The sequence below is a fragment of the Pseudorasbora parva genome, chromosome 14 (genome assembly GCF_024679245.1).
Source record: "Pseudorasbora parva isolate DD20220531a chromosome 14, ASM2467924v1, whole genome shotgun sequence".
In the NCBI taxonomy this organism is placed as follows: Eukaryota; Metazoa; Chordata; class Actinopteri; order Cypriniformes; family Gobionidae; genus Pseudorasbora; species Pseudorasbora parva.
Genome location: NC_090185.1, coordinates 42,378,948 through 42,403,274, shown reverse-complemented (window position 1 = coordinate 42,403,274; position 24,327 = coordinate 42,378,948). Strand labels below are relative to the sequence as shown.

At 39.5% G+C, this 24,327-nt stretch overlaps 1 protein-coding gene across 1 annotated transcript; it reads left to right on the top strand.

The window, feature by feature from the left end:
• Positions 1-1,314: 1,314 nt before the first annotated feature.
• Positions 1,315-24,267, top strand: kcnip2 (Kv channel interacting protein 2). The gene is made up of 9 exons (XM_067414940.1): positions 1,315-1,732; positions 12,269-12,367; positions 12,491-12,615; positions 15,163-15,232; positions 15,343-15,413; positions 20,377-20,484; positions 20,567-20,671; positions 23,318-23,380; positions 23,543-24,267. Exons 1-9 carry the CDS (start codon positions 1,663-1,665, stop codon positions 23,588-23,590), a joined length of 759 nt encoding a protein of 252 aa, XP_067271041.1. The 5' UTR covers positions 1,315-1,662; the 3' UTR covers positions 23,591-24,267.
• The last annotated feature ends 60 nt before the right edge of the window (positions 24,268-24,327 follow it).

Here is a 24,327-nt window from a genome sequence, read left to right as displayed (position 1 = left end):
TCAGAATCTGTAAATATACTTTAGTTCAGAATATGTAAATTTACTTTGATACAGAATATGTAAATATACTTTAATGTGGAATATGTAAAAATACTTTAATCAGAATATATGAAAATATAATTTGATTTAGAATATGTTAAATTACTTCCATTTAGAATCTGTAAAAATACTTTGATTCAGAAACTAAATATACTTTGATTCAGAATATGTAAATATACTTTCAGAATATGTAAATATACTTTGATTCAGAATATGTAAAAATACTTTAATCAGAATATATAATTCAGAATATGTAAAATACTTTAATTCAGAATCTGTAAAAATATTTTAATTTCGAATCTGTAAAAATACTTTAATTCAGAATATGTAAATATACTTTGATTCAGAATATGTAAAAATACTTTAATTCAGAATATGTAAATATACTTTGATTCAGAATATGTAAATATACTTTAGTTCAGAATATATACATTTACTTTAATCAGAATATGTAAAAATACTTTCAAAATATGTAAATATACCTTTATTTCAGAATATGTAAAAATACTTTAATCAGAATAAAAATATACTTTGATTTAGAATATGTAAATATACTTTGATTCAGAATATGTAAATATACTTTAGTTCAGAATATATACATTTACTTTAATCAGAATATGTAAAAAATACTTTCAGAATATGTAAATATACTTTAATCAGAATAAAAATATACTTTGATTTAGAATATGTAATACTTTAATCAGAATATAAAATTTAGAATATGTAAAATACTTTAATTCAGAATCTGTAAAAATACTTAAATTTAGAATATCTAAATATACTTTGATTCGGAATATGTAAATATACTTTGATTCAGAATATGTAAAAATAATTTGATTCAGAATATTTAAATAATTTGATTCAGAATATGTACATATATTTTAATCACAAGTATGTAAATATACTTTAATCAGAATCTGTAAAAAATACTTTAATTCAGAATATGTAAATATACTTTGATTCAGAATGTGTATTCAGATTTTTTTGTTTGTTTTTATTTTATTTAAAAAAAGATTGATTTGGAATGCACAGAAATGTTTTTTTTTTCTTTTTCATTCAGAACACATAAAAATGTGTTTCATTTTAAAAGATAAAATGAATTGATTCTGAACGTCGAAAAAGTATTACTCAGGACGAGCCGGACATGCCTTAGCTTTGGAATGTGTTATAATAGCCACGGCTGATGCTGGAATGCCTTGGCTTATTTGAAGCTAAAATGATGGACTGACTTGATTCTGAAGGTGCCAGTGATGATGATGATGATGATGATGATGAAGCCCAAGCATGCCGTGTGTAAGAGTCCTGATTCACTGAGCAGCTTCATTCATATTGCAGTAGGGCAGAGCAGATGGCAGTGAGGCGGTGCCGAGACTCTTCTATAATAACAGAAGAACTGTCTCTGATAGTACAGTCAAAACAGTCTACACATGTTCCGCACGAGTGCACCGGATACTGGAGCGTCTTCAACGGGAACTTCTAATGGAAATATAACAGCATTATTCACACTCTGAAGCCCTGCAAACACATTAACTGGCTTTAGTGAGAGGTAACGTTAATCCAATAGTATCCCTCGCTCGAGGTAGGGTTGAAGATAGCCTGTTCTTTCAGTCTGTGCGAGACGACATGAAGGTGAAGTCCAGAGATGAGAGTCTGAACACGGCAGAGTGTGACGGATCCCATGACCTGCTGACGGGTGGGTAGGCTGCTCGACACGACACGCTGTTCATACTTCATATGTTCTCATTTCTCCGATAAAGTTGTCTGACCTTGTATGCCCACCGCCACACTCTTGACGGAGTTTGAGTGAGTTGTTTTGTTTGGGTTTTCATTCAGAAATACTTTTACCGCCTGTTTTCCAATATAACGAATTCGGTCTGCAAGCTCAAATTAGACATCTGACTGTTAATATTACCTGCAGTTGTGCGAATAACATGTTCCGATTTAATCATATTAAGATTCACGAGTTTTATGCTTAAGGCTGTTTAGGCTATCTGACAGGATTTAGATTCATCTCACTGTAGATTATATTTTATAGTATACATTATTTATTTAACTACTACTGCTTGTATCATAATGAATATAAAATAACAACTCAGATTCATTTTTTTATTATCTAATTTGCTGCTGCTAATCTAAAGCTAATCAGGCTCATTTTACAAATTGGCATACTAATTTCTGTGAAATCTGAAACAGTAACAAACTTGATAGTAATATATCTACTTCAGTTTTAGATTTGTTAGTGTGTCGTGAAATTACTAAATTAAACTCACACATAACCATATCTCAGTCAACCAACTATATTAATTCCCCAGCAAATTAACCAAAGAGGTCTCAATAAATCACTCTACCCATTTCATGCTAGCCGTATCATCATTGTCATAATAAGGCGTTATAATATTGCTTAAATAATTGATAAAGTATAGTCAGACTCTTTGTCAGTGTCACAGCTGTACCATTGCCTTAAGTCAATCTATAAAACATATTCAAACTAACATTAGAGAGCAGTGGCACTCAGACCTACAGATGGAAAATTGATATAGTTAATATAATCATAAATGTACTATTGTTTTGTTAATAAGTGCAATTGCTAATATAGTTTGTTTATTGGATATTTAACAGTGGCGCTGAGTTTGAATTGATTTGCAGATGAAATTAACTTTTATTGACGCTGCTGGTAATGTGCAAAATGTTTGTAGTGAAAATGTCAATAATCTACTCGTATTAAATGTGCCGTTGTTCTTCTGTAGTCTCACACTGAACTGACTGATAGCTCCAGTGATAATTAAAGGAGCTTTACTTGCTTTCTGGGTAATTTAGTCACAATTTGAAGAAAGGTGTTTGTTTGAGCCTTTGTGCCTTCTTACGTTTTTCACTATATTAAAGGAACACTCCACTTTTTTTGAAAATAGGCTTATTTTCCAACTCCCCTAGAGTTAAAAAGTTGTGTTTTACCGTTTTCAAATCCAGCTGATCTCGAGGTCTGGCGGTAGCACTTTTAGCATAGATCATTAATTCAGATTAGACCGTTAGCTTCTCACTCAAAAATGACAAAAGACTTTCGATATTTTTCCTATTTAAGTTGTGATGTTTCTAGACTGATATGGCTAGGAAATATACTCTCATTCCGGTGTAATAATCAGGGAATTGCTGCCGTACCACAGGTGCAGCGCAATGATGATATTACGCATCATCTGAAAATAGTCCCCAGCACGCTCCCTGTGCAATCAGGTTGTCACATTGGTTAGGTTGACAGAAGTCAGCCTATTTTCAGGTGATCATTGTGCTGCTGAACCCATGCTACGGCAGCAGTTTCTATGATTTTTATGCAGGAATGAGAGTATAGTTCCCAGCCATATTGGCCTAGAAAATCACAACGTTCGTCGGTCTTAGTACACGATGTAACTACAAAAGTGTATATCAAGTATTAAATAGGAAAAATATCAAAAGTCTTCTGTGATTTTTGAGTGCGATGCTAACGGTCTAATCTGAATCAATGTTCTATGCTAAGCTATGCTAAAAGTGCTACCTCCAGACCCGGAGATCGGCTGAATGGATTTGAAAACAGTCAAACACAACTGTTTAACTCTAGGGGAGTTGGAAAATTAGCATATTTTCAAACAAAGTGGAGTGCTAATCATAGACAGTAAAAGAAATGGACCGAGCGTTCCCATTGACGTCTATGGCGAAAGAATGAAGTCAACCTAGGGGCACTCACTTCCTGATGGCTGAGCGAACTGCGCAGGCTCAGACTGAGCTTGAGGACGTAGATGTGACGTGAGCCTCCTGTCTGACAGCTGTAGGTCTTCTAGTAGATGTGGAAAGCGAAAGCTGAATCACGTTGTTTAAATATTTTCTCCCGTTGCTTTTGGCTCACTATGGGCTTCTCCCCATTCTTCCCCCTTGACTTTATCAGACTAGTCTCCAGGACATGTCTCCACGTCCCCCCGATTGTCTCATAGACAGTAGAAGATTGCCTGTGAGCGTCTCCTCAGGTCTATACGGTAATTTCTCAACTGTGCGACAGGGTCGCGTTGGTTATGACGCAATCGTTAGCCTATTTTTACAAAAACAGCTGCTGCGGGGCGATAGTGTAAGATACAAGGTAACGGAGCCTTTTATACATTGTCATGTTTCTTTAGAAATAAACAATGGACAAATGGAGTCTTTAAACGTCTCAGATGTAAAGTTATTCACTGTCAAAGTGACTCAAAAATGAATGGGAGTCAATGGGATGCTAACAGCAGGTGATGGCTTGGTTAGCAATGGCAGCCCCTAGGGGTGGAACGCTTTCCGAGCGCTAGATTACCCCCTTGGTGCTAATAAGTCAGTAAAAGCTCCTCTGCTGCCATCTACTGGTTATAGTGGGCATTTCATGTCTTTTTTAAATAAAAGTGCTTGTTCGCCACAGTGGCCTACACCTTTAAAGGGATACTCCACCGCTTTTTCATATTAAACTGTTATTCCCTTAACTAAGACGAGTTGACACACACCTCTCTCGTCTGAGTGTGTGCTCTTAATCTCTGACGCGCGGTGACGATCTGATAGCATTTAGCTTAGCCCACTATGCCCAGTTCATTCACTATGGTACCAAACAGAGATCAAGTTAGAAGCCACCAAACACCTCCACGTTTGCCCTATTTAAATACAGTTACACCAATAGTTGAATGATCAAGTATGGTGACACAAAATAAAACGTGGTGCTATATAAAAAAGGAACTATAATGTATGGCGGAATAGCACTTCTGAGAGTACTTTGACTCGGCGCAGTAAAAAGTCCCGGCTGAAAAGTCCTCCCTCTCATTTCTGTCAGTAAGGGGGAAGAGATGAGAGGGAGGATTTTTCAGCCGGGACTTTTTACTGCGCCAAGTCGAAGTACTCTCAGAAGTGCTAATCCGCCATACATTATAGTTCTCCTTTTTAATCCGCTTAGAAAAGCGCCACGTTTTATTTTGTCACCATACTTGATCGTTCAACTATTGGTGTAACTGTATTTAAATAGGGCAAACGTGGAGGTGTTTGGTGGCTTCTAACTTGATCTCTGTTTGGTACCATAGTGAATGAACTGGGCTTAGTGTGCTAAGCTAAATGCTATCAGATCGTCATCGCGCGTCAGAGATTAAGGGCACACACTCAGACGAGAGAGGTGTGTTTAATATGAAAAAGCGGTGAAGTATCCCTTTAAACTTTTAGTCAATCATCACATTAAAAATAACATTAAAATTTGATAATATTTAGAGATTTTAAGTGCTGGAAAAAGTGTGAAGCTCTTGAAAAGTGCTTGAATTTCACTCTCAAAAGGTTGTACCTACCATCCCTGAGATGAATAATTTCAGTGTTTCATTGAGGTCCGAGTCTTGATCTCATCCTACAGACCATCTGAGGCGCTCAGCCTATTGGTAAACCGGTCTCCTCAGACTCGGAGCGCTCTAAGGGGAGCGGATGACCCTGTTTTAAACACAGAGGGCATTATACACAACCTCCTGAAGCTAGCGAAGAGAGCTAGCTACAACCACTCAAGCTGTCCTACGGCGTCTTAAGAAAACCAGAACTCCCAAATGTGCTCAACAATGAAGAGGGTTTGCAATTCCAGGTGAAAAACCACTGTCAGAAATTTGGCCTAGCTTACCTTTGGAGAGTAGGGGACGGTTTGACACTCAATCCTCGGAGACTCGCTAACCAACAGAGAATCAGTGCTCATGATTCATCAATAACTTATATATAAGTGACCTCAATCCAGAGAGCATCAGTCATTTGGCAGAGCACGATGTGATGTTCATACACTGAATGTAGAGCTGCGGTGTTTGTGCTGCTGCTGCGCCATCCTCTAATGTTCAGAGCTGCGCTGATTTCTGTTTGTTTTTCCATCCCAGGATAAATAAGCTCTGGAGGAACAGGTGTTAGAAATAATTCACCCAAACCAAGTGACATGAGCTGGGCTTGATGATAGATACAGCTCAGTACCACCAGCAACAAATGAACTCAATGAAACTGATTTCAGGTCTGATCAGAATATAAAGTGCTTTCATTTTACTTTGACTTTTAGTTTGATGTTTTATTCATGACTCAGTAGCATTTGATTGTTCAAATGGAGCACTTTAATAACAGTCTGTGTTTGTGCATTCCAGACAGGTGCACTAGTTAAGGGTTTTTAGGCCATTTTCGCAGGTTACATCAGTACTGAGTTTACTGTACGTGAGTTTATATCTCAAGCCCTGAGTCGTGCAGGAGCAAAGCCAGCCAGGTAACACACATTGAACCGCTTATGCAATTTATTGATAATGTTATGATTGAGTAATGCTGCGTTGAGGAGGTCAGAAGATTGAGATGGACACATCTATAGGCAAACCTTTGTTCTTGATCTTTCAGAAAACAAACACATAAAAATGCACAGATAATGCCGAAGTATCATGTCCACAAACAGCAGTTGGATAGGACTGTGTGCACCTCTGAGTTTATTAAGACACAGACAAAAAGAAGTGCTAATAAACGATGGTGTTTGACTTACTGTTAATGCGATGAGCAGCCATATTGGATTCCAGATTCCCCCAAGTTTCCCAGATTCAGCTCTGACTTGAAGAAAGTTGAAAAGTCAAACATGGGAAAGTGTGAAAGTCCTATCTCCCAGTAGGAGCTTTTTAACTGGAACACCCCGTCCCATTACAGTTAACAGTTCCTACTGGGAGGTAAGGCTTTCCCATTTTTGAGGACAAATGGAAAGCAACTACTATGTCACATGCTCGTCCATTTATTACAATCAAATGCCCAACTCATTTATTACCAAATACCAATCTCTTAAAGGGTTACTTCAGCGATTAGCATATGGCTTTGTATCAGTAGGAACCCTGGAGAATATTCAAATTATTGTGCTTTCCCCCCTCATATCTCCCTGAGACGAGAGATTTATGCATTTTATTTCTGGAAAAATTCCTCCTATGATGCAAAATTACGATTTTTGCATCATAGGAGGAATGCTTGCCCAAAGGCTAAAGACTACAGCCAGCAGAGGGAGCCATTTCCGCATGTTTTGAATCCGCGCATGGGGGATGGGAGATAACACTCAGCTGGCAGGGAGAGCTCAGCTTGCAGACAGGATCATTTAAACGGAGCTATGGTGAGCAATGTAAGTCTTTTAACTTCTCAAATTCATTTCTATGAAAGTTAAGCTTGCAAAGGCATGAACTGAAACGCGTGCCAGACTGAACTGGCGTTGTGAATGTATGCCGCGAATGTAGTCGCGATTACCTCAGCTCTCATCACTCGTGCAGTTAGTGCTCAGGGCTGTGATACTCTCGCGGTGACTCACTCATTATATTGAACAGACACGTTCAGTTTTTAATTATAGTGTCTTCTCTAACTCAGTCACAGTAATGAAGTTGGTGGTGTTGGGAATGGCCTCACAGGGCAGCGAAGCATTCTGGGAATTGTAGTCTTTCATCCCCATGAGACAAAAATACATTTTCTGTCTTTTCTCAGTCTAGAAGGCACCAAATTCAAAAATAATTTCACATTTCTACTGCATTGATGACCCAGTTTAAATACAGATTCATCTTCCTAGCGCTGAAGTACCCCTTTAAGGTTATACGATAACCAAGGCAAAGGTGGCGCTCTGTGCTAGAATACCTGGACCAGTAGACAGCTCGAAGGGTCTACTGATATTACACTTGATTGTGTTGGTGTGGACGTCACTCTATCAGATGAAATGCCTTTTATTTTAATGTGCCTATATCGACACCCATCCATAGACAGCTAAAAAATATGCTGAACTCCTGTGACCAGAACAAAGAGATCATAATGATAGGTGATTTTAATATAAACTGGGATGATAAAAATCTTAAACCATCAACAGACTTTTGTTTAACTTATAGATGTCCCATATGAGATTCAGTCACAGTTCATCTCTTAGCACAGCGTTCGTGGCTCGACTCGTCGAGACTGTTTTCCAAGATGGCTGCCGCCTGTAAACGCGTAATGTACTGTCTTTATAAAGCATCTTCTTATTAAACTGTTTGTACTCTTATAAAGTTCTCAATGCTTCGGTCTGCATGTAGGGACCCTCATTATGCTGCCGTGTTAGTGTGAGGCTATTTTGAGCTGTTAGTGGTATTAACTAGCGATTTAATTTCACTTACCCTGTGCCCCATAGACTAGCGTTATAAGCTAATCTGTGTTTAGAGATAAAACTCTTTACATTCGGCTTCATGAAACTGCATCCCAGAGAACGATCTACTCAGTAACCATCTGTTAATTACCCCTAGGGTCATTTCTCACCGGAGTTGTCCTTTAAGCAGGCGTTTGACACAGTCAACCATCAAGTACTTCTGACTAAGCTCACACACTTTAACTTTTCCACAGATGCTGGCTATATCATACAGTATATGTATGCTCATATAGATGGTGTAAAATCCCCCTACCTCAGCCATCATGTCGGCGCTCCCCAGGGCTCAGTTCTCAGGCCTTTATTATTCTCCTGTACATTAATGATCTCCCAGATGTCTGTCCTGAACGTCATGATCTGATGTATGCAGACGATGCTGTCATCCTCATGCACTGAAAACAATTATTTTTACTGCTTGTCCAAATTGCTTAATTAAAATTAATTAAAATTAATATTGTCTTCTCGGACTCAGTCACAGTAATCCAGTAGCGGTGGCTTTGGGAATGGGACAGTAAAGCATTCTGGGAATTGTAGTCTCTCATCCCCATGAGACAAAAATACATTTTCTGTCTTTTCTCAGTCTAGAAGGCACCAAATTCAAAAATAATTTCACATTTCTACTACATTAATGACCCAGTTTAAATACAGATTCATCTTCCCAGCGCTGAAGTACCCTTTAACAGTTTGCCAACTAGCTGGAGCAGTATTATAATTCAGTTGTGTAGCACTAATATATATGAAGTTGATAAATGGATATGAAATTGAACACATGAATGTCAAGAAACCATATAAAATTCACTTTAAATCCACTTCACTTAAATCACTTCACTCAGGTCACTTAAAATGTATCCATTCCATGATGTTGAAGTTCCATGAACAAATTATTTTAGTTAAACTTAATTGATTTATGTGGGACTGATGTACACAATTAAATCAGGTAAATCTAACACACTTTTTTTCAGTGATAGAGATGCTAAGACAATAGCTACACTAACCAGAAAACAAGACTGGTTAAGTCAAACAAGTCTTATTCTTAACACCAAAAAGACCATCGTTAGGATGTTCACAAAAAATAAAAATAAAATAGTAAAGTCAAACGCTGTAAAATCTGACGCCCACCAAACAACTACCAGCAAAAAGTAAATGTTCTGTGTTTCTGGGAGAATTGGAGTTGGCCTTAGGTTTATATTAGATTCAAATCTCACTTTCAAATTAAGGTAGCAAACTATACATTTTAATCTACAAGATTTCAAACAAATTAGGCCTTTTATTACAACAGAGGCTGCTAAATCCGGCCTTCATCATATGATTCTTTCGCACATCGAATACTGTTTCACAGTCCGGCCGCTTGCTGGAGTACCGGCCCTAAAACTAATTTATCAACTCTACAAAAAGGGTTAGGAATAGCAAACCACAGCCATTTCACCATTGTTCACCTTTAGAAAAATATCAGCTCCTGAGTTTTGAAAACCTAATAGTATCTAAAACTAGTTGCCTTATATACAGTCCCCTCCAAAAGTATTGGAACAGTGAGGACTATTCCTTTATTTTTTCTGTAGACTGAAAACATTTGGGTTTGACATCAAACAATTTATATGAGACAAAAGATCAACATTTCAGCTTTTATTTCCAGGTATTTACATCTGGATCTGATACACAACTTAGAAGATATAACCTTTTGTTTGAACCCACCCATTTCTCATGTGACCAAAAGTATTGGAACAGATTAACTTAAAATAGATTAAAGTGAATAAGACTTAATATTTAGTTGAAAATCCTTTGCTTGCAATAACTGCATCAAGCCTATGACCCATTGACTTCACCAAACTTTTGCATTCTTCTTTTGTAATGCTTTTCCAGGCTTCCACTGCAGCCTCTTTCAGTTGTTGTTTGTTTTGGGGGGTTACTCCCTTCAGTCTCTTTTTTTAGCAGGTAAAATGCATGCTCTATAGGGTTTAAGTCTGGAGATTGACTTGGCCAGTCTAAAACCTTCCACTTTTTGCCCCTGATGAACTCCTTTGTTGCTTTGGCACTGTGTTTTGGGTCATTATCTTGCTGCATGATGAAGGATCTCCCAATCAGTTTGGTTGCATTTTTCTGTAAATTGGCAGACAAAAATTTTCTGTACACTTCAGAGTTCATTTTGCTGCTGCCATTATGTGTTACATCATCAATGAAGATCAATGAGCCCGTCCCAGAAGAAGCCATGCAAGCCCAAGCCATGACATTACCTCCACTGTGTTTCACAGATGAGCTTGTATGTTTGGGGTCATGAGCAGATCCTTTTTTTCTCCAAACTTTAGCCTTTCCATCACTTTGGTAGAGGTTAATCTTTGTCTCATCAGTCCATAAAACTTTGCCCCAGAATGTTTGAGGCTTGTCTCTGTAGTTTTTGGCAAATTCCAGTCTGGCCTTCTTATTCTTCTTGCTAATGAGAGGTTTGCATCTTCTGGTGTAGCCTCTGTACTTTTGTTCATGAAGTCTTCTGCGGACAGTAGACTGTGATACCTTCACTCCTGCCCTCTTGAGGTTGTTGCTGATGTCACTAACAGTTGTTTTAGGGTCTTTCTTTACAGCTCTCACAATGTTTCTGTCGTCAACAGCTGATGTTTTTCTTGGTCTACCCATTCGAGGTCTGTTACTTAGTACACCAGTGGTTTCTTTCTTCTTCAGGACATTCCAAATGGTTGTACTTCCTATGGTTAATGTTTGTGCAATGGCTCTGATTGATTTTCCATCTCCTCTCAGCTTCACAATTGCTTGTTGTGCACCCATAGACAGCTCTCTGGTTTTCATGTTGGTTACACGTCTAACTATAAATGAAGTCTGCACAGGCAAAACCCAAATCTGAAACTGAGTGCAGACATTTAGTGCTATTTATTGTTTGAATAATCAATGTAATAGGACACACCAGGGCAACAAAACACACCTGTCAGTCACATGTTCCAATACTTTTGGTCACATGAGAAATAGGTGGGTTCAAACAAAAGGTTATATCTTCTAAGTTGTGTATCAGATCCAGATGTAAATGCCTGGAAATAAAAGCTGAAATGTTGATCTTTTGTCTCATATAAATTGTTTGATGTCAAACCCAAATGTTTTGAGTCTACAGAAAAAATAAAGGAATAGTCCTCACTGTTCCAATACTTTTGGAGGGGACTGTATGTATCAGTGAATGGGACTGCCCCAGCTGCCTTGGGGGATTATCAAGAAGAGAAACTGAGAGACTAGCACTAGGTTAAGTGTTTGTGGGGATTGTGAAGGACAATTTAGAGAGTCTACTTTTGCCCAGAATGTCCTTTCTATTAAAGGCTGCCCGGGTTGGATAACTTTGTGAACGGTGGACAATTATTAAAAAAATTACTTTTAATTAAAAAAAAAAATAATAATAAAAAAAATATATATATATATATATATATATATATATATATATATAAAATTTTATTCATTTATTAATTAAGATTACGAAAGATTCCCGCATTACTATCTTTATTGAATAATACAGCAGATAAAGATCTTAAAAAATAATCATATTAAATGACAATCGCAATATTGGTTTTAAAAAAAATCGCAATTAGATTATTTTCCAAAATCGTTCAGCCTTTTGTGAGAAAAAGTTAGAACTCCAGGATAAAAAGTTGCAATGAACTGTTGCTTGCTTCACCATCTTCTTCACCGTGTTTCTCGATATAAAACAGCTTGGTTTGGCTTCTGAATAAGCGGTGCTTCGTGCATTGCTACACTATGGACCTACTTTACCCATGAAATTTCACCAAAGTCTTGCTAAAGGTCATGCTTTTTTAATACATTATTGGTCATTTGTCCCAGTTCTATGGAATTTGCATACTGATTTAAAGTGCCAGCACACTCAAAAGGGTCAAAGAAACTGTGTGCCCATATTCAGCTCTTCAGATTTAGTGATCCGATTAATTCTCGAATCAAAGCCAGAGCAGCAAACTGTGCCAACTGACTTTGATGGACTGCCATTTTGCAAAATGTTTTGTGTCCTTGTAATGCAATTGAAATGATCTACAATGCTCTTGTGCATAGCTCAGCAGTTCTCTGTGTTTGCAGGTAACCCTCCCTCAGGTCAGAGAAAAAAGACCATGAAGCAGCGCTTCCTCAAGCTTCTGCCCTGCTGCCACGTGGACTCCACCCCAGCTGTCAGCCAAAGCAAGTGACCACTGTCTGTGGCTCTCCTTTCTGCGCTCTGATTAGATATATTTCTCTCAAATAAATGCAGTACTGTTTTTGCAGTTTCTGTATGTTTTCTTTATGTTTTCCTCTGTTATATAGACAGTCTTGAGGAGGATTTTGAGCTTGCTACCGTGTGCTACAGGCCGGATAGTCTGGATAAACTGATAGAACAGACCAAGTTCACCAGAACAGAGCTAAAAGTCCTCTACAGAAGTTTCAAAAGTGTAAGAATCTTAAAGCCTTTGTAAGGTCCTCACCACTTTGGCCTGTTAATGGACAATAAGTGTGTGTTCTGTTCACTAGGGTTACAAAGGGGCTGAACATTTCCAGTACATTTCCAGAAACTTTACAAAAGTTTCCAAAGTTTCTGGAAAGTTGCAACCCTAGTACTGTATGTGTCTAAGGCCCCGTCCACACGGAGACGCGTTTAGCTGTTTACATTTTGTACCGTAACAGCATTTCGTCCACACGGAGCCGGCGTTTCGGAAGCATGAATCAGATATTTTCTGAAACCGGGTCCCAAAGTGGATAAATCTGAAAATGACAATCTAGCGTTGTCGTGTGTACAGCCAATCCATATATTTTCTGAAACGGTGATGTCCTCAGACTACGTCCAGCACGGTGAAGAGTTAAGGGACACAACTACGGGCACTGGGCATGCGGACATCAATATCGCTGCATTTAATTAACGTATCTGCATTATTGTAAGGGTATGTTTAGGGTCGGGGTAGGTGTAGGCGTTAATAAAACACATCTGGTAGGTAGCAAATGTATTTATTGTTATTTTATCGTGAGATTTTGCCTCACCTCCGACCCCTGCTATACCACTGCTAGCCACAACTCTTCTTCTCCGTTTTTAGTGTATTTCTGTGGCAGAATTACAGCGCCACACACTGGCAAACAACATCATTTTTACTCGGTTTCAGTGCTCTCATGTGGACACAGATATTTCTTGAAACGAGAAAAAAAAAAAGATCGAATTGGGAAAGCGCTGGCTTCATGTGGACGGGGCCTAAGATACATTTCATTCGGGACAATAGAAGTCTGTCTTGTCTACACTCACCTAAAGGATGATTAGGAGCACACACTAATACTGTGTTTGACCCTTTCGCCTTCAGAACTGCCTTAATTCTACGTGACATTGATCAACAAGCTGCTGAAAGCATTCTTTAGAAATGTCGGCCCATATTGATAGGAGAGCATCTTGCAGTTGATGGAGATTTGTGGGATGCACATCCAGGGCACGAAGCTCCCGTTCCACCACATCCCAAAGATGCTCTATTGGGTTGAGATCTGGGGACTGTGGCGGCCATTTTAGTACAGTCAACTCATTGTCATGTTCAAGAAACCAATTTAAAATGATTTGAGCTTTGTGACATGGTGCATTATCCTGCTGGAAGTAGCCATCAGAGGACGGGCACATGGTGGTCATAAAGGGATGGACATGGTCAGAAACAATGCTCAGGTAGGCCGTGGCATTTAAATGATGCCCAATTGGCACTAAGGGGCCTAAAGTGTGCCAAGAAAACATCCCCCACACCATTACACCACCACCACCAGCCTGCACAGTGGGAACAAGGCATGATGGATCCATGTTCTCATTCTGTTTACGCCAAATTCTGACTCTACCATCTGAATGTCTCAACAGAAATCGAGACTCATCAGACCAGGCAACATTTTTCAAGTCTTCAACTGTCCAATTTTGGTGAGCTTGTGCAAATTGTAGCCTCTTTTTCCTATTTGTAGTGGAGATGAGTGGTCCCCGGTGGGGTCTTCTGCTGTTGTAGCCCATCCGCCTCAAGGTTGTGTGTGTTGTGGCTTCACAAATGCTTTGCTGCATACCTCGGTTGTAACGAGTGGTTATTTCAGTCAAAGTTGCTCTTCTATCAGCTTGAATCAGTCGGCCCATTCTCCTCTGACCTCGAGCATCAACAAGGCATTTTCTCCCACAGGACTGCTGCATACTGGATGCTCTTCCCTTTTCACACCATTCTTTGTAAACCCTAGAAATGGTTGTGTGTGAAAATCCCAGTAACTGAGCAGATTGTGAAATACTCAGACCGGCCCGTCTGGCACCAACAACCATGCCACGCTCAAAACGGCTTAAATCACCTTTCTTTCCCATTCTGACATTCAGTCTGGAGTTCAGGAGATTGTCTTGACCAGGACCACACCCCTAAATGCACTGAAGCAGCTGCCATGTGATTGGCTGATTAGATAATTGTATTAATAAGAAATTGAACAGGTGTTCCTAATAATCCTTTAGGTGAGTGTATAGTGTTCACTCTTGTCAGGTTTTAGTTGGATTAAAACAAACAGGTGTGATTTCTCTGTTAGTGTGGTTCATTGGAATAAGTGTGAGCGCTGCAATCTGGATCCTGAATCCACCACTGGGTTTGGTCAGGGGGAACAGGGGGAAAAGGTTACTGTAGCTTTAAGACTCCTGTTGTAATTGGCTAACCCCTTCACATATACAGAAAAGATCACTCACGGTTTGGGAGTTTGCTGACCAAAATACCAAATACATAACTATTTTTGGCATAAATTAATCACTTCGTTTTTTTATTAATCACACCTAGTTTTTGGACCGTATAAATCCCACGTTTTGCTATAAATCACATTGTATGAACTTGTACGAAAATTGTAAAATGTGTAGTTTTCTCATGAGATCTGGCACATATCGATAGGCTCTGTCCCTTTTAAAAACATGTTCTAAAATCATTGTATAATATTTCCAGTATTGTGTTCACGAGTGTGTGATTGTGCCGTAGGAGTGTCCCACTGGAGCAGTGAATGAAGAGACCTTTAAGTTGATCTACTCTCACTTTTTTCCTCACGGAGGTGAGTGCATAATGCATGAAAGCAGTTCAACTGAATTAATTCATTTGTGCGATTTTAAACCCTTTTGCGTCTCAAATTAAGTTGACTGTTTGATGCTCAATCTCTTGGAGATTCTAGCGCATATGCACATTTCCTGTTTGAGGCGTTCGATCGACGCAAGAACGGAGCAGTGAGTTTTGAGGTCAGCTGATTATTCTTATACTTATACTTATCTGAATTCACTTTAAACATGTAAAAGTAAATAAAATGGATTTGTATACTATAATAGCAATGGTTCCCCAGATAGCAGACAAACAGTGAATCAGCGTTGAATCAATGTTAATGCATCAATCAAAATATCATTGAATCAATGTTGAAATATATCATTGATTTTTCATCAGGTTTGCACCGTGAAATAATGTTATTTCAACAATGAAAAATAGATCAATCTTGCTTTATGTACAGCAGGATTCTATGCCAGTTCATTTGTCTCTTTATTTTATTCATTTTAATCAGAGACCATGTGTGGCTGCAGTCGATATGATTTTGCATCAAAAAGTCACTCAAAGTTAACAACATCCTTCAGTTTACATGCAAATGTATTTATTTATGCCCCCACAGTTACGACAGGAAATCTCACATTGATTTAAAACAATTACATCTGAATTTATGACACAAATGAGAAGAGCCTGGAAAAACATGACAACGTGCATCTGCAAAATGGAAGTAAATACAAATGTAAACTTGCCAATAAATACAGAAATGACACAGTACTACTGAAAGAAAGAAGGTAGAAGAAAGAATAAAATACTCCAAACTCAGGGGTTTCCACCATGAGCAATGCCCCGAAGCCTTTCAGGTTGTAATGGAGCCAGTTCTGCACCGTCCCAGCAAAGATAAACTCTGATGCCTCTTATTATCAGCATTCACGGCATCTAAAACAGCAAGAAGTTAGTAAATATTTGGAAATGTGATTAATTATACATTACAAATATAGCCTACTACAAAATGAAGTGAAACTTTAAATTGTATCAAAATCTTGATATCCCAGTTAAAACGGTAACATTAAATTCAGGACTATTAATGCATTTTAAAATAGACTTTAAAGGACTCTCAGACACAATGAATGAAAAAGCAAAGTGAATGTATCCGGTGTTTTATCTAATAATATTATTGTATTTAATAGTAAATAAATAAAGTGTGAAAATGAAACAAGTAAATGAATGACCAAATAGCTAAATTAGGAAATAAAAGAGGAGCTGTATAGGCTACATGGTGGTTTGGAAGAGATTTTTTTTCCGTTTACAACACGAACTGGAGGCACAACTGTTTCCTAAATTTCTGTAGTTTGATATAGCTGCCTACAGAACTTAAAGATCTCACTCTTTTCTTTTTTCTTGCTGCATTAAAGATTTGTCACGTCACATACAATGGAAAAGGGTGCGAGGACTCAAGTGCAGAAAATGATCATTTATTTATAACAAATAAAACATAAACTCAAAACAACAACCCACAAGGGGGAAAAACACATAATGGAATAATATAAATACAAACTTAAACAAACCAACAGAATCACGGGGAGGACGGAAGACGCAGACATTACACAAGGATCCAACACAGACTGACAAACACAAGGAGATTATAAGGGAACAAACAAGGCAGATAATGAGGGAGAACAGGTGGGGCAAATAAACCAATAATCAGATAACAAGAAGGGCGGGGTTGACAGTAGACCGGAGACATGACAAAACCCACATGTGCACACAAGACAGGACAGGCATGTGACATTACCCCCTCCTTAAGGAGCGGCTACCAGACGCTCCACTAGGGACGGGCGGGACAGACCAGGGCGGGACAGGAGGGACAGACCAGGGCGGGACGGGAGGGACCGACCAGGGCGGGACGGGAGGGACTGACCAGGGCGGGACGGGCGGGACAGACCAGGGCGGGACCGGAGGAACAGGGGAAACAGAGAAGGAAGGAACAAACAAGGGAAGGGTCAACAAGGAGGGAATAGGGAAAACAAAATTTTCAGGAGGCCATGGTGGCCCACAAAGTTCAGGCACCCAGGGCGGCGTGGTCAGAGCAGGGTGCTGGTTTTGCGCGGGCAGGCCAGTGCGCCAGGGCGGCGCACGGAGAGCAGGACGCCTCAGGGGCGCACGGAGAGCAGGACGCCTCAGGGGCGCACGGAGAGCAGGACGCCTCAGGGGCGCACGGAGAGCAGGACGCCTCAGGGGCGCACGGAGAGCAGGACGCCTCAGGGGCGCACGGAGAGCAGGACGCCTCAGGGGCGCACGGAGAGCAGGACGCCTCAGCGGCGCACGGAGAGCAGGGCGCCTCAGGGGCGCACGGAGAGCAGGACGCCTCAGGGGCGCACGGAGAGCAGGACGCCTCAGGGGCGCACGGAGAGCAGGACGCCTCAGCGGCGCACGGAGAGCAGGGCGCCTCAGCGGCGCGGGCAGAGCAGGGCGCCTCAGCGGCGCACGGAGAGCAGGGCGCCTCAGCGGCGCGGGCAGAGCAGGGCGCCTCAGCGGCGCGGGCAGAGCAGGGCGCCAGGGAGGCGCGAGCAGAGCAGGACGCCTGGGAGGCGCGGTGAGGGCCGGACGCCTGGGAGGCGCGGTGAGAGCAGGGCACCTGGGAGGCACGGTGAGAGCCAGACGCCTGGGAGGCGCGGTGAGAGCAGGGCACCTGGGAGGCATCTCCTGCCCAGCGGCGTTCACCGGAACAGAGTCCACCGGCATAGCGACAACCGGAACTGGGACCACCGGAACACGATCCACCGGCACACGGACCACCGGAACACGATCCACCGGCACAGGCACGGAGGGAGACTTCCTTCTCCTCCTCCGTTTCAGGACCACTGGAACACGATCCGCCGGTACTGGGACCACCGGAACACGATCCGCCGATACTGGGACCACCGGAATCCGATCCACCGGCACAGGGACCACCAGAACATGATCCACCGGCATAGGGACCACTGGAACACGATCCGCCGGTACTGGGACCACCGGAATACGATCTGCCAGCAAAGAGACCACCGGAATACGATCCACCGGTACTGGAACCCCTGGAATCGGGACCACCGGAGCAGGCACGGAGGGGGCTTTTCTCCCTCTGTCACGTCACATACAATGGAAAAGGGTGCGAGGACTCAAGTGCAGAAAATGATCATTTATTTATAACAAATAAAACATAAACTCAAAACAACAACCCACAAGGGGGAAAAACACATAATGGAATAATATAAATACAAACTTAAACAAACCAACAGAATCACGGGGAGGACGGAAGACGCAGACATTACACAAGGATCCAACACAGACTGACAAACACAAGGAGATTATAAGGGAACAAACAAGGCAGATAATGAGGGAGAACAGGTGGGGCAAATAAACCAATAATCAGATAACAAGAAGGGCGGGGTTGACAGTAGACCGGAGACATGACAAAACCCACATGTGCACACAAGACAGGACAGGCATGTGACAAGATTAAACTGTAATGATGTAATTGTGATCTGCTCTCGTGATGATATCGTACAGCTGAAGCAGAGCTGAGCTGATTGTATTTCCCCTCACCGCGCTAACAGGTCAATCAGTTCTAGTTCTGCTTCAGCTGTGAGATTCTCTCACGAGTGGCGAACACAATTACTGACAAGCCAGAAATTCATCTAACCTTCCGATAGCCTCTCGTTTATACACTGGACGAATATAGGACGATTCTAAATGATTCATCTGTGTGTGCAACGAGTAAGATACGTTTGTGGATCCGCGCCGCACATTCATTTTACTCGTTGCACGCACAGATGAATCGTCTTAATACAAAAATCATCTCATAAAATAGATGAACACCTCACAACAAACGACGCACGACCAAAAAAAAAAAAAAAAAAAAAAAAAAGAGTTGCACGAGTCAGAATTCGGACGCAATTCACAGTTTATATGCCAATCTTAAGAAAGAAAAAAAATGAATACAAATATGATATGGTTTGGTGAAAAACAAACTGAAACTCAATGTATTAAGATTATCCTGGCCGTTGGTTGTGTAACTTACGAGGGCGCTCATGTGACTATTATTAACATTGCAGTTCACTCTAACTCGCTGAGGAGAAGCACACAAGTTGTAAAACATAAAGATGAATAAAAACACTAAATTAAAATTGAGATGAATTTTATAATTATATTTTTGTAGGCCACTTACCTCTAAAAAACATGGTCGTTGTCCTGTCTCTTTTTCGCGATTAAAGTCTGTTCAGCTGCGCTTGCTTTGGTTGATTGGTGGATGTCTTGAAGGTGCATTACCGCCACCTGCTGGATTGGATTGTGGCGCATTCGATAGGGACACATATTCTAAATTCTTTATTAACTCTGTATTCTTTAGATAAATAATGAAATACATGTACATTCTACATGATTTAAATAATAATAATAATAGGCTACATTTTTATTTATTTAAAACTGATAGACTAAATTTATGGTAGAAGTTCTTTGTTTTTGTTTTGTTTTTTACATTTTTTATTATAATAACATGAAACACAGAATGACAACATTACATGCCAGTCAGCAGGAAAATAATAAACTTTTTAAAAAGATTCATAGTTTTTACAGCTTTCTTATTGGAAGAGTCAGAAATCAAACACGCATACAATTTTAACTCTTCCAGAAAAATTTAAAGAAAGGCTTACATTTATGTATTCTTTGTTAATCCACACACTCGTTGGTGTACTCATCGTATCCTTTGAGGATAATAAATGTGCTCACATTCACACAAATGTACCCAATTGATTTGGACTTGCCTTAACATGTTGAATAATGGGACAGATAGATTGATCGTAAGCCTCACCAGTGGAGAATTAAGAAGACCAAACATCAGCATTGATTCAATGTTTGTCATGGAATTATCAACATTGATCCAATATTATTTAGTAGTGAATTTTTAACATTGGTCCAGTATTGTGTTAGCATTGAATTTTCGACATTGATCCAATATTACTTAGCATTGAAATTTCAACCTCAACCAAAATGATGATTGTGATGGAATTTCAACATTGAATCAATGTCACCATGCTATCTGGGTCTGCTTGTTTTTAATGATTTTTTTCACAAAAATCTGATAATCAGTTCTTTCTTTCACACTCGTTTCTCATTTCTCATTGGCTTCAGGACTTTGTGGTTGGCCTGTCCATCATTTTGCGCGGGACGATCACCGATAGACTGTGCTGGGCCTTCAGTTTGTATGATCTCAATAAAGATGGCTGCATCACTAAAGAGGTCTCTTATCGTTTATAGGATGTAGATTTTGAGGTTGATTTCAGCCGTTCCTGTATTCACTCATTTACTGTGCCTGTTTCAGGAGATGAATGACATTATGAAGTCCATTTATGATATGATGGGGAAGTATACGCATCCGTATATGAAGGACAGTGCATCTAGAGAACATGTGGAAAGTTTCTTCCAGGTATTTTCAAAGAATTAAAGCTGGAATGATGTCAAAACGAAATGTTTTGCATTCTTAAAAAGTATACCTGGATGTTTTGATTATTAGTTCTGCAATATGTATTTGTTGAATTGATAGAGATAATACAACCACAAAATACATGGAGGGGTGTGTCTGTTTGGGTGTCCATTTTTAATATCAACAGTGTTTCTCAGAAATCATTTACTGCACCTTTAAAGGATTAGTTCACTTTTAAATAAACTTTTGCTGATAGTTTGCTCACCCCCATGTCATCCGATGTCTTTCTTTCTGTAGTCGAAAAGAAATGAAGGTTTTTGATGAAAACATTCCAGGATTTTTCTCCATATGATGGACTTCAATGGGCCTCAAACGGTTCAAGGTCTAAATGTCAGCTTCAGTGCAGCTTCACAGGGCTTTAAACGACACCAGACGATGAATAAGGGTCTTATCTAGACAAACCATCGCTCATTTAAACAATAAATTAACAAGTTTAAGTTTTATAAGCACAAATGCTGGCCTTGCTGTGTTCTGTGATGAGCGTTCGTGACGGTGAAACGGTCACGCTTGATGAAGGCGGAAGCACCGAGTTCGTAAGGAGGATCATACACATATATTCAAATGTCTTTGTGTCAGTTTATCGTTTAAAACGCTTTTACTAACACTTGTAAACACTGACTCGGTGCTTCCGCCTTCGTCAAGCGTGAGCGTTTCACCGTCACAAACGCTCATCACAGAACAGAGCAAGGCCAGCATTTGTGCTTATAAAACTTAAACTTCTTTATTTATTGTTTAAATGATGATGGTTTGTCTAGATAAGACCCTTATTCATCGTCTGGTGTCGTTTAAAGCCCTGTGAAGCTGCACTGAAACTGACATTTAGACCTTGAACCGTTTGAGGCCCATTGAAGTCCATCATATGGAGAAAAATCCTGGAATGTTTTCATCAAAAAACCTTCATTTATTTTCCACTGAAGAAAGAAAGACATGGACATCTGGGATGACATGAGGACGAGGAAGCAAACGTTTATTTAAAGGTGAACTAATCCTTTAAGATATGTTATAAAGTCTTTAAACTCAAGGATTAGCCTGGCTCCGCCCCCTCCGCCATCTTCCTTCAGCGCTGCGGACTGCAGTATATCCTGGGGTTTTCTCCGGTCAGATTTTAGCCAGTCCGGTCAGCGGACAGAGGGAGAGGCTGAGTACGATGAGGTTAATGTCCTGCGCTAGTTTGAGAGGACATACGGCACGACCAAACGCTAGCGATTGGTTCACGCAGATCCAATAGTGTTAAGCTTCACCAGAGGTCCCGCCTTACGGAGTAAACGCTGGCCAATGGGGCCAGACTCTGTCCAAATGAGATGAGTCTGGCAGGACCAGGCTATCCAGAAACAGGGAACGAGCAAACATGCTCCCAGAGACCTTACTAGAACATTCATTTAAAGTTATTTAGGTCTCAAAACATCATTAAATCAAAAATAAAATCTCAAATGTTTTAGTTGATTGTTTTTTTTAAATGTTTTTAAAATTACTCAAAAGTAGTCTTCTCATAATGTTCACAAAACAAAAAATAATAAAACGTCTGCATAACCAAAACTAAGAATAAAAAACACTGTAATAACCAGAGGTGGACAAAGTCATTACTTGAGTAAAAGTAAAAGTACTGCTAGTCAAATATTACTCCGTTACATGTCAAAGTTGTAAAAGCACAGAAGTATTTGTTTTTAAAAGTACTTTAGTATCCAAAGTAAATTTCCTTATTTATATCGATGATTTTTTTTATTATAGTTGTATAAATGCCCATTATGCCATCATGGTTTAAGCCAGTCAGTGACGCTCCATCTGACACACTAGCAGACGACTAACTTAAACTCATTTAAATACTAAAGTTACAAAGCTCTTTATAAAGCTGCTGCCACTTTAAGGCCGAATGCACGGATCCAATACACTGACACACATCTGATATTCTCACACTGTTCACCTTCACTGAAGACACAATCAACTCTGTTTATGTGAATCCTCCACTAAATGAGCATATGAAACACCCTTGGTGTTGACTTTATTCCATTGGATTACACTATTAGTGTTATTAATGAAGTATTCTGTTCAGTGCCAAAAATTTGTTTACACTATTATATAGCGTTAATGTACAAGATCAGACATAAAATCAACAATCTTCAGACAGATGTATAAATCCAAAGTTTATTTAACAAATGGGCAAAGCGGCTACTATCCAAATCGGCCGCATGAAGATAAAATGGCGTCGTCTGGCGAGGCAGCAGTCATCGAAGGGCGGAGTCAAGAATACTCGGCACGGCTTTTTGCACTTTGAGTGTAAAAATAAAATGACACAATGTAGAACCCCATAATCACACTGAAGAGGAGGACTCTTTAACACTCTATATTGTTAATTTAACGATTTGGGAATAAATAACTTTTAATACTGCACATTTTACACTGCCGATTTTACTGTGCACTTAGTTACTGTCCACCTCCGGAAATAACGTTTTCATAACTTTATGAGAACATTAACAAAACGCTCTTAGAGGATATTTTTGTTAGCTGTTGATATGTATTTATTTTATTATTTAATTATTTCTAATGTTTCTGGCACAGTATAGATCTGAAATGACTGATTGTTTTTCTCAGAAAATGGATCGCAACAATGATGGCGTCGTCACAATGGAGGAGTTCCTGGAATCCTGTCAAACGGTACGAGCACAACACCAAAACAACTATTTTTATACTTTAGTTTTGAATAAAACTGTTGTGAGTTTTTGTTGAATGTGAATGTGAGTTCTCCTTATAAAGTCCAGATGACTCTGGCTGATACCTGCAGGACCTGTAATGATATTTCATCTGTTCTTTGCTCAGGATGAGGCCATCATGGAGTCCATGCATATGTTGGATCATGTCCTTTAGCTCGACATGATGATTATAATCTGAACAACAGCCATTCCTGATGACTTCCTCCATCCCGCCGCTATCTCACTTCACAGATCAGCTGTTAAACGACACGTCTTTGCATGTTTATACATATGCATCATTTATTTTATATAATGTGATGAGATGTTTTAAGCCTGTTCAACATAAAAGGCACTTCAAATCAGTCATTTTGTTTAATGGCACTAGCATCACCATTATAAGCACAAGCTACAAAACTGATTAATGTCAGATGTTATTGATTCATTTGTGTTGTAATGCTTTACTTAAGACGATTGTAAATATATATATAACTTTCCGTATATTGATTGCACAGCAATTTATTATTATTATTGCTTAAGGGAATGATGGTGGAATCATGAACTATGCAAAAGTGGTACAGTCGCAATGGAGCACTGATAAATGTTTTACATTATTTATTTATTTATTCAATGAATGCAGTTAATTTCTGGCGATAAGACGTTTGAACACAGGAGTCACATTACACTACTAAACACAGCAATTGTACTTAAAATATGTTAGGATTATCATAACATTTTCTGTACATTATTTTTTTCCATGTGTTTGCTAAGCTTTCGGGATGTGTGACGATCATACCGACGTTTTCTAATTTGTTTTATTTATTTTATTTTAAATAAATGTATGATTGCTATGCACAGCAGTGTTGATTACATTTCTATGTTCATAAATGTGTTAACATTTTAGCAATGATAAAC

What these genes read in the sequence shown, in the direction of transcription:
- kcnip2 (XM_067414940.1), top strand. Translation starts at nt 1,663, where the DNA reads ATGAAGGTGAAGTCCAGAGATGAGAGTCTGAACACGGCAGAGTGTGAC. An exon ending in CACCCCAGCTGTCAGCCAAA is followed by an intron (nt 12,368 to 12,490) that starts GCAAGTGACCAC and finishes TCTGTTATATAG; the next exon opens with ACAGTCTTGAGGAGGATTTT. An exon ending in TCCTGGAATCCTGTCAAACG is followed by an intron (nt 23,381 to 23,542) that starts GTACGAGCACAA and finishes TTCTTTGCTCAG; the next exon opens with GATGAGGCCATCATGGAGTC.